Source organism: Hippopotamus amphibius, chromosome 8 (assembly GCF_030028045.1).
Source record: "Hippopotamus amphibius kiboko isolate mHipAmp2 chromosome 8, mHipAmp2.hap2, whole genome shotgun sequence".
Taxonomy (NCBI): Eukaryota; Metazoa; Chordata; class Mammalia; order Artiodactyla; family Hippopotamidae; genus Hippopotamus; species Hippopotamus amphibius.
In genome coordinates, this window is record NC_080193.1 from 144,103,876 (window position 1) to 144,116,387 (window position 12,512).

Sequence of the window (12,512 nt, forward strand, 5' to 3'; positions counted from 1 at the left end):
AGGGCAGGAGCCACCTGTCTCGGACCTGAGCTGTCACGACACCCAGGTACCCTTGGGAAATTACCTAGCCTTGCCAAGAGTGAGGACTGTCACCCGGGAGCCCCTGGGCCTCTCTGCACCATAAGAACATCAAGCCAGTCCCCAGTGGGTGCCGGGAGGCCTCTGTCAACCTTGGCTCTCCCTGACTCTTCCACATCCCAGCACACCTAGAAAATGGTTGTATTGGTAAGACCTGCGTGGTTACAGGAAGGAGGGGTGACAGGCAGAGCCCCACCTGGCCTCACCAAGCTGCGGGCTCTCCTGAGCACCTGCAGGCCCTGGGCTGGGGAGCTTTCCTCTGACCGCTGGCATGAGAGACGCCCTCGCAGCCCCTCGGGCTCAACTCCAGACTCAGTCAGGGCCTGTGGCTCCAGAGCCCAGCGGAGACCCAGACGTCAGGGACTCCCCTGTGACGGCCGTGAACCCAGCCCCCCGGGAGGCTGCGAGTTGCTTCTGCTGTATTTTCAGACGGTCCCGTTTCTCAGCCGTCTTTGGCTCTCACGGCTAACGAAGTCTCCAGGGCAGGGAGGCCAAGGCCACGATACGAGGGGACAGAGCCGTGGGATCCCATGACCCTCTCACCAGCCTGGCGGGCACCTCTCTGGGCCCCTCCTTTACCACTGAGACTCCTCGCCACCAGGGGCCCCCAGGTTTTGAACGTCTTTGCTGAGCAACCCGTATTTCTCCGTGGTGATCACGTTTTCCCACTTGGCGGAGAATAAGAGGCCATGTGGACACCTGTCAGTAACCACAGGGAAGCTGGTACCTGTGGCGTCCTCACGACGCCCAGGCCCTGAACTGGGGGCTCCGTGTCGCCCCCTGAGTCCCCAGCTCAGGCTTCACCGTCCCCCTCTTGCAGAGGAAGAAACAGAAGTGGGGGAGTCACCGCCCCACCCTGTCGGCCCAGTGCCACGGGGAGGGGGTGAGCCCAGCCTCGCCCCGGCCCTGGGACGCTTCCTGCCATCTGGCCTGGCCCAGGGGTCACAGGAGGCTCCAGGCCAGCGCGGGCTCTCAGAGAGGACAGCCAGGGAGGAGCTGCTGCTTCTCTCCTTACCCACCGGCCACCTCCCCCCACCCCCCACCATGCCGACAGAGGCTAAAAATACCCTTCAGTCCCCACGTGGCCGCCCAGCCCAGCCCGGTCATATCCCAGCAGGCCCTCCACACCCCTTGGCCGGCCGGGCAGTCCTGCTCTCCAGCCCGAGCTCTGAGACAAGGCCCAGGTGCCGGCCGAGAGGTAGGGTCTGGGAGACAGACGGGAGGGGGAGGGGAGGAGCAGGGCTCGGACCAGCAGGGGAGGGTGGGTTCCAGTGGGACAGCCCGCTGGGCGTGGAGCTCGCAGGGCTGGGTGCTTTGGAGAGAGAGACCCCCCACACCGGCCAGGCCAGGCCCCTCGGGGTGGGACGGGGCCCAGCCGGCCTGCTTCCTTCCAGGTCCCGGCGGGGGAAGAAGGCGGGGGTGGGGGCGGGGAGGCTGGACCGCACCGCTGCCTGCAGCCGGGGCCACGGCGGGCAGCCCCTAAGCAGAGCGGGGTTAAGGCCCTCTGCGGTCCTGCCCGCTCTGGCCTCCTCTCTCCTGGCCTGGCAGGCACTGTGTGGAGGCTCTGAGACCCTCTGGAAGCCCCCGCCCGCGGCTGGAACTGCAGGGTGGCCGGTGTCGGCAAACAACCTGAGGCCCCGCGGGAAGGTGCTGGGCACCCCCGCCCGCCGGCGCCCGGGGCTGCAGCGGCCGGCCGACGGGAACACAGCCATGATGGGAATGCGAGGCCTGGGGTGGTGGCCGCCCGGCTCGTCTCCCGGGCTCCCCGGGGAGGGAAGGGCTGCCTTCATCCCACTGGGAGGGGTCGGGCAGGATGGACGCTGGCCAGAGCCCCCTGACCGGTCCCGTGTGGGCAGAGCCCAGGCAGGTCCTTGGGCCCCTGGGGGGTTCCTGGGGTGCTTCCCGCTCAAGCTCCCGGCACCGGGACCGCCCCCCCCCACACCCCGCGCGGCGTCCGTAGTGCCCGGTTCTCCTTATGGGGCTTCGTCCGTCACGGGTGGCCCTTGGTTGACCCAGCATTTTGCACTGGGCTTCGCGTCCGTGGCGCCGAAGGCACCCCCTGGTGGACAGACAGCGTCTCACATGGTAACGTGGGGCGAGATCATTTGTGCAGAACTTTTCTTTCTCTGGGGCGGTTTTCTTAGGGCAAAAATATCAGAAGATCATAAAGAAATGTGCACGTAATTAAATAAGCCCAGAAGCAGGTTTGCTGAATCAGCCAATGTGAAAGGTGATCGCCCTCCGGAAAGTTTCCTCTGCCTGCCTGTCTTTACCAACCTGCACCCAGCGATGTGTAACCTGGGGGTTCAGGGCCTGGGCTCCCGGCCTGGCTCCCCTACGTCCGAGCTGTGTGGTCTTGGACAAGTGACATGAGCCTCTTTTGCCTCTGTTTCCCCACCTGTAAAAGGCACCTGAACAGCACTCAGCTCTCAGGGTTGCCACGGGGTCTGAGTGATGGGTGTTTATGCAAAGCTCAGGATGGGCCTGGCACGTGGCGGGCACCGTGCCAGCACCAGCTGCTGCGGGGGTGTGATCCCCCTGCCCTTTCTCCACCAGCCTCTCAGTCTGCAGATGAGGAAGCTGGGACCAGAGAGGGGCGTGGCTCACCCAAGGTCACCCAGCAAGGTCATAGCCAATGAGGATCCGTGGGGCAGAAACAATTCAAACACCGATGCCCTCCCCAGCTGGGGGCGGGGGGGGGGGATTCTGGGAGCAGAGGAGGCCACTTGGGGGTTTGGGGGCCGCAGGGATCCCTGTGCTCCAGGGGGTCTGTTCTGCAGAGTGCAGAGGTGTGGAGGGGGCTGAGGCGTGGTTCTCTTGCTGGCCGGTCCTGCCCTGATTGCCTGGCCACAGGTAGGTCTCCTGCCCTCTCTGAGCCTCAACCCCCTCACTGTAACCTGGGAAGGACACTGCCTGCCTCCCAGGGCTGCGGGGCCGGCTTAGGTGGGATGCTGGGGGAAGCACTTCACGCACAGTTGATGCTCAGACGGACGGTCGGACGGATGGGTGACTCGGGATGACGGGACCGTCCCCGGGGGGCTGACCCTGCTCGCGTCTCCCCCTAGGAGCCCGTGGGGACGCCCGTGTGTAGGTGGCCACGTGCAGTCATGGTGCGGAACGTGGACGACCTGGACTTCCACCTGCCCTCGCACGCCCAGGACATGCTGGACGGCCTGCAGCGGCTGCGCTCCCAGCCCAAGCTGGCGGACATCACACTGCTGGTGGGTGGCCAGGAGCTGCCCTGCCACCGGGGGCTCCTGGCGCTGAGCAGCCCCTACTTCCACGCCATGTTCGCGGGCGACTTCGCCGAGAGCTTCTCGGCGCGCGTGGAGCTGAGGGACGTGGAGCCCGGCGTGGTGGCGCAGCTGGTGGATTTCGTGTACACGGGCCGGCTGACCGTCACCCAGGGCAACGTGGAGGCGCTGACCCGCACGGCCGCGCGCCTCCACTTCCCCGCTGTGCAGAAGGTCTGCGGCCGCTACCTGCAGCAGCAGCTCGACGCCACCAACTGCCTGGGCATCTGCGAGTTTGGGGAGCAGCAGGGGCTGCTAGGCGTGGCTGCCAAGGCCTGGGCCTTCCTGCGGGAGAACTTCGAGGCCGTGGCCCGGGAGGACGAGTTCCTGCAGCTGTCCCGAGAGCGGCTGGCCGCTTGTCTGGCCGGCGACCTGCTGCAGGTGCAGCCGGAGCAGGGCCGGCTGGAGGCCCTGCTGCGCTGGGTGCGCCACGACCCCCAGGCCCGGGCCGCCCACCTGCCCGCGCTGCTCGGCCTGGTGCACCTGGACGCCGTGCCCAGGCCCCGCGTGCAGCAGCTGCTGGCTACAGAGCCGCTGATCCACGAGTCGGAGGCCTGTCGGGAGGCCCTGTCCCGGGGCCACGAGGCGGTGAGTGACAGGCGGGGAGCAGGGAGAGGAGCTCCGGAGACCCCACCTGCGTGGGGACAGACACTATGAACTGGGCATCCCCAAGGTGCCCCCAACCTTGCAACTCTGCCTCCCTTGGGCCCGTTTCCTAGGAGGGGGTCTCAGTTCACCCCCCAAGGACAGACTGTGCCCCTGTGTGCCACACCCTGGATGTGAGGGGAGGGAGACCCCAGAAGTGATCATTCCCAGCCCCTGTCTTGAAAGAGCCCACAGCTTGGTGGGCACAAACCTGGAAATACACGTAAGGCAGCATGAGAAAGGCCAGCGCCAGACGGCGGGCATCCTCTGAGGGGTGGGCAGTCAGGGAGAGCTGTCCGGAGGAGACAGCATCTGAGCTGAGCTTGAGAGGAAGGATAGGAGCTTGGCAGAGGGAAAATAGTCCAGGAAGACGGCACAGCTTGTGCACAGGCAAGGAGCACAGACAGGCCTGGCAGCCGGCCACCACCACCCCTTAGGAAGCTGCTCCAGCAGGCATGCGGTGCAATTTCCTACGTGTGCTGGCCGTGGGCCCGGTGGGAGGACAGGTCCCAGGGAAGTGACAGGCAGGGTGTGGCTGAGACAAGGAGCCGAAGGCTGTCCGCTGCCAGGCTGCTCGAAAGGACCTCTTAGGAGCCAAGTCTGGGGACAAAGATGTGGCTCAGGCCAGCAGCGAGGTGTGTGGTGGCGAGTCCTAGCCTCTGTACCACCAGGCACCGCCGGGCACCACCGGGCACAAAGCACGGCCTCGTGCCGGAGCCAGCTGGGGCCCTGCCCGCTAGGTGGTCACCGTGTAATTGCCGGTGGTGGGAGGTCTGGACATTCGAGGGCAGGTCAGAGAGGCGGGACCCCGGGATCCTGGGAGCTCTAGACAGTGGCTACTTACCCCCCCAGGTAGAGACATTCCAGCACCGCCTGCTGGCCCAGGGGAGCTCCTCCTGGGGGAGGGGCGCTTAGGCAGGAGCCGGGGAAGCGTCTGGGGGCTGGTTCTGAAGGCAGTGCAGGACCACCTCTGCAAGGCGTGTGGGGGCTGCGGGGAGCAAGCCGCTCTCACGCTCAGGCACTCAAGGCCCTGCGGCCCCCACCTCTCCCAGTTCTGAGCACTTCCTGCCGTCACCGGCCCACGGCAGCCACGGCGGGTGGGGGACGTGTGTCCCGCCCCACGCGTGCGCACTGACACAGGGCCACCACCTGCCTCAGCAAACACCACGGGGCCTGCCAGTGCCCGGGCCCCTCTGACCCCAGCCCTCCTGGCCCCACAGGCGCTGCTGGAACTCCCGCAGAAGCTGGAGGAGGTCCTGGTGGTGGTGGGCGGGCGGGCGCTGGAGGAGGAGGAGGGCGCCGAGGAGCTGGCCGCCCAGCCCGGGAACTTCGCCTTCTACAACACCAAGGCCAGTGAGTACATCCCCTTCCCGGCGCCCAGAGCCTGGGGCCTGCTGTGCCCCCATCCCGACACGACACGCGCTGCACAGGGAGCAGGGCATCCACCGTCCTCACGCGGGGGGCAGGGCTACAGAGGAGCAGGGGAGGGGGGCTGACTGGGGGGGCACCGTGGCCTCCTCTCCCTCCAGCCGCAGCCCTGGCTTCGGTGTTTTACACCCTGGGGCCCCGGGTAGAGGGTCCCACGGCCCAGACTGCACTGGGTGGGAAGGTGGCCGCTGGCCCGCGTGGGGAGGTGGCCTGGCCGGCTGCTTCCCCTTGGCGCCCCTGCCCTGTGCGCCCGATGGACCCACGACCCCAGGGCAGGACAGAGAGCTGAGGGGTGCAGGCAGCTGGGGGCGTGAGAGCTCAGGGTCTGGGTCGGCCCGGTGGGGTTCTGACTCCAGCCTTTGAGCAGGTCACCTCGCCTCCTGGAGCCTAGGTTTCCTCATCTGTGAGATGGCCTTTGTCATAAGGAGCCAACGGGAACGGGGGCCAGGCCTGCTGCCTGGACGGGGCCCCGCCTGCCTGGGGGTCCCATCCCATCCCCCCCAGGAGAGGAGGGGGTGAGAGGGCAGCAGGGCTGCGGAGGGGCCACGCCGGCCCTGGGAAGCCCTTCGGAAAGCACTGAGGCGCTGGCCACTGTCCTGGGGCCGCAGGGCAGGGGGCCAGCACCCCCGTGGAGTCAGCGGCTGGCAGGCTCCAGGACGTCCGAGGCCGGCCGGCCCAGGTCAGGGGCTGATGAGAGGGGATTTGGGGGCTGACGTCAGGAGCTGAGCCTGGGAGCAGCTGTCCCTCAGCCCCTGAGCGGAGGGCCGGAGGGGGGCACTGGCAGGCAGAGGCCTGGTGACCGCTGGGCAGTCCCCACCCTGGGTTGACACAGGCATGAGTCAGGGGGACACGTAGTCCCTGCCCAGCGGGCGGGCGTCCAGGGAGGCTGGGGTTTCCCATGTCCTGAAAACTGTGGTAAACAGTAAACAGTCTTCCCGGGGACGTGCCCGAGGCCCAGGGCTCTCCCACGGCCTCCCACAAACCCCCAACATGTGTCCGTTACGGGACTTAAACATGCCCAGAGTCGTTGCCTCCCTTTGGTTCCTTCAAAGCGCCTCCTCATCTCTTGCTTCCGTCGACCGTGTGGGGCTTCGTGAGGGCAGGGCCACCGTGGGTGTGTCACCCCACCCCTCCCAGTAGGGACCGCGATTCTAACAAGCACGTCAGCTGAGCAGCTGCCGTGGGATGGACGCGCCTCCTGTGGTCCCTACACCCCCGAGAGGCGGGAATGAGCCCCGTTCTACGGAGGAGGAGACCGAGGCCGGGGTCTGTCCCAGACCACACCGCTGTGCAGGGGAGCTGGGCTCCGGGCCCACGCTGCCTGCTGCACGGCCGTGTCTGGGCCCCTCCACGCTGCCCGTGGGCACGGAAGGTGCTCAGGGGGAAATGAGCCCGTGGACGGTGCTCGTGCTGTCACCCGCCCGCGGCTCGGGGTCGGGGCCCTTCACCCATCTCCCATCTGGCTGAGGTGGGCCCCGACTCAGGGGCCAAGAGGCCCGTCGGGGTCGGTGGGACCAGCTGCAGGGTCAGGGTGAGCACCGGCCCCTGGAGCCTGGGCCACGTCTACGCACAGCCTGGGCGCAATCACGTGTCCCGTCTGGGCACCAGGCGCCTCCAGGGACCACCTTGAACCCCACCCCACTGGGTGCCCTCCCCCACCTCTACGCCGGGCTGAGTCCTGCCCCCTGCCCTCCCAACCGGTGAGGGGACGTTTCTGCACCCCTCAAGCCGGCAGGGGCGGCCCCCACAGGGAGCCCAGCCACCCTGACCCCCCCCACCCTCTGTCTTCCTGCCAGAGAGGTGGATGGCGCTCCCCGACTTCCCGGACTACCACAAGTGGGGCTTCTCCCTGGCCGCGCTGAACAACGACGTCTACGTGACAGGTGGGCAGGCGGGCTCCCGGCAGCTTAGTGCACGTAGCAGACCTGACCCGTGGACACAATGCCCCTGAGAACCAGCCCTCGCCCTCCACTCAGACGCTCGCAGATCTTTCCATCACGGGAAAACAAGGATATGTAAAATCCACCGGTCCACACGAGGGTGCGGGGAACCGTTCTGTGTTCTGTCCTGCAGCCGGGGCCTCCCCAGAAGGACCTGTGGGGTGGAAGGCGCCGCTGTCCGTCTGCTCTTTTATGTCTCAGACGTTGTCGGGGGCGGGGGAATCCTCTTAAGGTCTGGTTGAGAAAAAAGCTTCCACGGATGGAGGTTTGAAACCACTGATCTCGTGCCACTTGTTTTTTGGGTGCGGAGAGGCCCGTCCACGTCACGCAGCTAACCTGTGCCCCCATGGTCACCCCTCCCCCCCCCCCACCAGCCTCCCAGTGTCCAGCAGGACGGAGGCCTGGCGTGGAGAGAAGGGGGCAGGACCCTGGGTGCTCAGCCCCACCGGCCCGGAGACCCCAGGCTGGGGGGCGCCCGCGCGGACAGAGCCTCTCCCGGCAGGGGGCTCTCGGGGCACCAAGACGGACACCTGGTCCACAACGCAGGCCTGGCGCTTCCGCCTGAAGGAGGCGGCCTGGAGGCCCGTGGCGCCCATGCTGAAGGCCCGCACCAACCACGCCAGCGCCGCGCTCAACGGGGAGATCTACGCCATTGGCGGTAAGGCTCCCTCCCCACCCTCTGCCGCCTGGGGCCTCTCCACCCCACACCCGGGCCGCCTGCTCCCTGGGCGTCCAGGGTGAGGCTCAGGCACAAGCCTCGGTCGCCCGCTCCAGGGGGATTCGATGCCCTCCGGGGCCGCAAGAGCAGGACGAGGAGTCAGTCCCCGAGAGAGACCCATGAGGAGTGGGACCTCCAGCTGCCACGGGGATGACCGCTCCCGACCCGGAGCTTGGGCTCGGCCCTCAGCTCGGGGTCACCTCCCTGGTGACGTCCCTGGGGTGATGGGACCCACAGGGCCTCCTTTTGCTTCGCCTTTGACCCCTACAGGGCCCACCTGGTCCCCCTACCCCCAGAGCTGCGGCAAGGAGTCGCCCGCGGGAGCTACCGGTCAGATAAATACTGAGAGAGGGGAAAGGCGGGAGCCTGAGCCCGCGTGTCCCAAGGCCTCGGAGGGGACGAGCGGGCCCTGAGGCCACCCGAGGTGCCCCCCCTGTCCTGGCCAGCCGCCTTTCCCCCCACGGCGACCATACCCCCGACCTGAGAGCGGAGGGCACGCAACAGGGCCCAAGGCAGCTCAGGGTCCCCGGCTCCGAGGGCCCAAGGTGGGCTCCCGAGAGGGCAGGCGGCCCTCCCACCCACGGCCGGTCTGCGTCATCGCCACGTGCAGGGCGGGGGGCTGCCTAAAGCTCCCCCCGGGACTGAATTCCTCCACCGCAGGGAAGGACTCCACCCTGTGAGGGGCCTGGGGGGCGGCGGCCTCCAGGGCGCCCCTCTCCGGGCACCTCTCCAAGCGCCCTGGGCTCTGACGTGTTCAGAGAGGCTGGCCTTCTCTGTGAGGCCCCACTGCCCACTCTGGGGTCAGGCAATCCTGGGTCCAGGTGCCCGCCCCAAAGCCACTTCTTGGGCAAACTCCCTCAGCTCCCCGAGCCCCAGCTTCCCTCTCTGTAAAGCGCGAGAAGTCACCTGCCTCTAGAGGCCGTGCCCTTCTTCTCCTGCCCTTCCCCTCCTGGGGCACCCAGGGTGGTCCCTGCGGCGTCTGCAGCGCCTCAGACCCTGCATTTCCAGGAACCTTGCCTTGCCCCAGCCCCCTGCAGCCCTGACCCCCCCCCACCCCTTTCCCCTGCAGGCACCACGCTGGACGTGGTGGAGGTGGAGAGCTATGACCCGTACACAGACACCTGGACGCCTGTCAGCCCAGCCCTCAAGTACGTCAGCAACTTCTCGGCTGCCGGCTGCCGGGGCAGGCTCTACCTCGTGGGCTCCAGCGCCTGCAAGTACAACGCGCTGGCCCTGCAGTGCTACAACCCCGCCACAGGTGCAGGGCTGGGGACGGGGCGCGAGGAGGGGCGGGGCCAGGCCACCCGTCTCTCCCAGCGTGGCTGGCGGCAGTCGGGACCCGGGGGCAGGGCCCAGTGGCCACAGGCCCGTCCGCAAGGCCACGATCCCACCCCAGGGATAGGTGGGGCCGAGGTGGGCGGGAGCGGGCAGCTACAGGCCCATCAGTGGTGACGGGACCGTGGAGGAAGGCAGGGGACCAAGGCGGTCACCGGCCCAGACCACAGCCCCATCCCTGCCTAGCGGTGCAGGGGGCTGGGGGCTGGGGGCAGAGGGCCCGGGGTGGGGGACGGGGAAGCCCCGCCCCAGGGCCTGAAAGCTGTCTGGCTGCTGTATCTGTCTGGAACTGGCCTCGTGGGGAGGAACAGTGGCCCAGACCCCCAAGGCCCAGTGGGCGCCAGCTTGGGCTCTAGACTCTGTGCCAGGGTTTGGGGCCCAGCCGGGCTCTCTGGCTGGGGAGCCCCCCGGGCCCGTCTCTCACCCTCACCCTCTGGCCCAGCCTCCGGACAGTGGAGATGACAACAGGACCCATTCTGCGTGCGGGTTCTGCAGGAATCTAGACCCGGGGTCAGGTGGGGGCCCCAGGTTACTACGGGGAGATGAGCAGGACGGACGCTGAGGTCCAGGGGCGCCCAATCCGGGCCGGGCGGGCAGGGTGACAGCCAAGCCAGGGCCTCTGGGTGCCCCACGGCCCCTCCCGAGGGCCTGAGGACGAGGCTCCCGGGGAGCCCCGCCCCCCAGAGGGGAGTGAGGCTCAGGGGGGCGCCCCACCCTCTGCAGGGGCCCCCTCCCCAGGCTCAGGGACGGCCCTCCCTCGGGCGCCGCGGCCGCGGGCCGCCTGGTGCCACCGGGTGACGCGGGCTGGCGGGTGTCCCCGCAGACACGTGGAGCGTGATCGCCTCGCCCTTCCTCCCCAAGTACCTGTCCTCGCCGCGCTGCGCCGCGCTGCGTGGAGCGCTCTACCTGGTAGGGGACAACACCAAGAAGGTCTACGTGTATGACCCCGGGGCCAACCTGTGGCAGAAGGTGAGCCAGCCTTGCTCCCAGGGCCACCCCCCCCCCGGACCCCCGACCTCCGGGGAGCAGGCCTGGGGAGGCGGGGCCTGGGGGTGTCGCCACCGCTGGGGTGGGGGACAGTGAATGGAGACATGAGGGTCCAGAGCCCCCCGAGGATGGGCGAGCCGGGGACCTCGAGCTGCTGGTCCCCACGGCTGCTCTGTCCCAAGCACACGGCGGCCCGTCCTCCTCCTCAGGGGGCAAGTCTGGGCTCAGCGGGGGTGCTCGGGGACTTGTGGACTCAGAGTGCTTCCCTCCTGGTGTCGGCTAGGCCGAGAGGGAGGGAGCCTCCTGTCCCTGGGGGTGATCCACCCAGGGAGGGGATTCCTGAGCTGGGGAGGGGTTGGTGCGCAGCCAGTCCTTGGCAGCCCATTCCCCCCCGACCCTATTCCTGCTTCTCCCCCCCATCCTCTATCAGGCCCAGGGGAAGGGGTGCGGGTGGGCCCGTGGGGGCAATGGTGCCCTTTCTCTGTGTTTCTTCCCAAGAAGGAGGCGGGACAGTGCCCAGAGCCCGTGGCGGCCTCAGCACTAGCTGGGCCAGCCAGGCAACAGCGGGACCTCTGTGGTCCCGCGGACCGCAGCTGTCCCCTGGCGTCAGCGCTCAGCTGACCGGAGGCCCCCATTACAGCAGCAGAACAGGTGCAGGGCAGACCCCGCCAGGCTGGCGCTGTCTTCCTGGGCCCCACCAGCCAGGCCTGTCCTGGCCCTCCGTGCGGCTCTGGCTGGATCCCCGCCACGCGGGGCTGCGCCCGGTCCTCCCCGGGCCTGCGGTTTGCTGCCGTCACCGCCTTCACGTGGGGACCTCTCCCTCCCTACCCTCCCGACTCTTCCAGAAGGGCCCACATCTCTCTCTGGCCCTTGGAAAGCTGTCAGCCCTCACCCCGCGGCCCCCATCCAGGGCACCCCTGAGGCCATGGGCGAGGCGAGGGGGGCAGGGGCAGAGCAATGGGTCCCCTGGGGCATCAGTCAGCGCTGAGGCCACCTCTGTCTCCTCTGAGCCCAGCCCAGCCCTCACCCTGGGAGGGAGCCCCAGGCTCAGGCGTCCACGTCCTCCACCCCCTCTAATCCCCCAGATATGAGCAAATTCGGGCCTGGGAGAGCAAGAGGGGGCCAGGGACACCATCCTGGAAGAGCCGGGGTGTGGAGGGGAGCAGTGGGGTCTCCCCACTGGAGGGAGAGTCTGAGAGGTCCTGGGGGCAGTCGGGGGTGAGGCCCCAGGCAGCAGGTGCACCGGGACCCTGGGTGGGGTGGAGGGGGGGGTGCGGGCCGTCCTTGCTGCACGTCCCCCGCCCCACCCGAGGGCACCGTCGCCACCACCCTGCAGCCGCCCGCTGGACACGGACTGGGGACCGCCCACAGGTGCAGTCCCTGCACAGCCTGCATGAGAACGGAGCGCTGGTGCCCCTGGGGGACACGCTGTACGTGACAGGTGGCCGCTGGCAGGGCATGGACGGCGACTACCACGTGGAGATGGAGGCCTACGACCCCGGGCGCGACGCCTGGGTCCGCCACGGCGCCCTGCCCCGCCTCTGGCTCTACCACGGGGCCTCCACCATCTTCCTGGACATCTCCAAGTGGACCCAGCCCTTCGGGCCCGCCCAGCAGCCCTGAGCCGCCCCTCCAGGCGCACCTGGAGCAGGCCCAGCTGAGTCCCCGCCCCGGGGCACGGCCCCCTTCCACGTGGGTTTCTTTGTTGGCTCAGCGCCACCCTCCCCTGCAGGGCTCGGGCCACCAGGGACACCAGAGGACACAGCCTTGGTCTCTGCAGCCACCACAGCAAACTCTGAGCTGACCAGCAGCGAGGGCTGGGCCTCTGGACGCCTGGATGGACGGGAGACGTAGCTCTCCTGCCCACGAGGTGTCTGAGCCTCAGAGGAAGGAGCCGGGCCCGGGGCAGCGTTGCGAGAACTCTCGTGCTCTCTGCATGCTGGCTGCTCCCGGCTGAGTGTCCCGCTGGTGGCTTTCAGGGGACTGGCTCAGATGAGGGTGACACGGAGGCCCGGGAAGCTGAGGCTGTTGCAGAGGGTGGACAGCACAGAGCAAAGGGCCCTGAGGTGGGGTCAGCGCCCGGCTCTG

General features: G+C 68.4%; 1 protein-coding gene across 1 annotated transcript; it reads left to right on the top strand.

Moving 5' to 3' along the window:
• Nucleotides 1-1,252: 1,252 nt before the first annotated feature.
• Nucleotides 1,253-12,047, top strand: KLHL30 (kelch like family member 30). The gene is made up of 8 exons (XM_057746976.1): nt 1,253-1,276; nt 3,144-3,959; nt 5,237-5,369; nt 7,241-7,327; nt 7,887-8,042; nt 9,172-9,360; nt 10,261-10,406; nt 11,796-12,047. Exons 2-8 carry the CDS (start codon nt 3,186-3,188, stop codon nt 12,045-12,047), a joined length of 1,737 nt encoding a protein of 578 aa, XP_057602959.1. The 5' UTR covers nt 1,253-1,276; nt 3,144-3,185.
• Nucleotides 12,048-12,512: the final 465 nt, after the last annotated feature.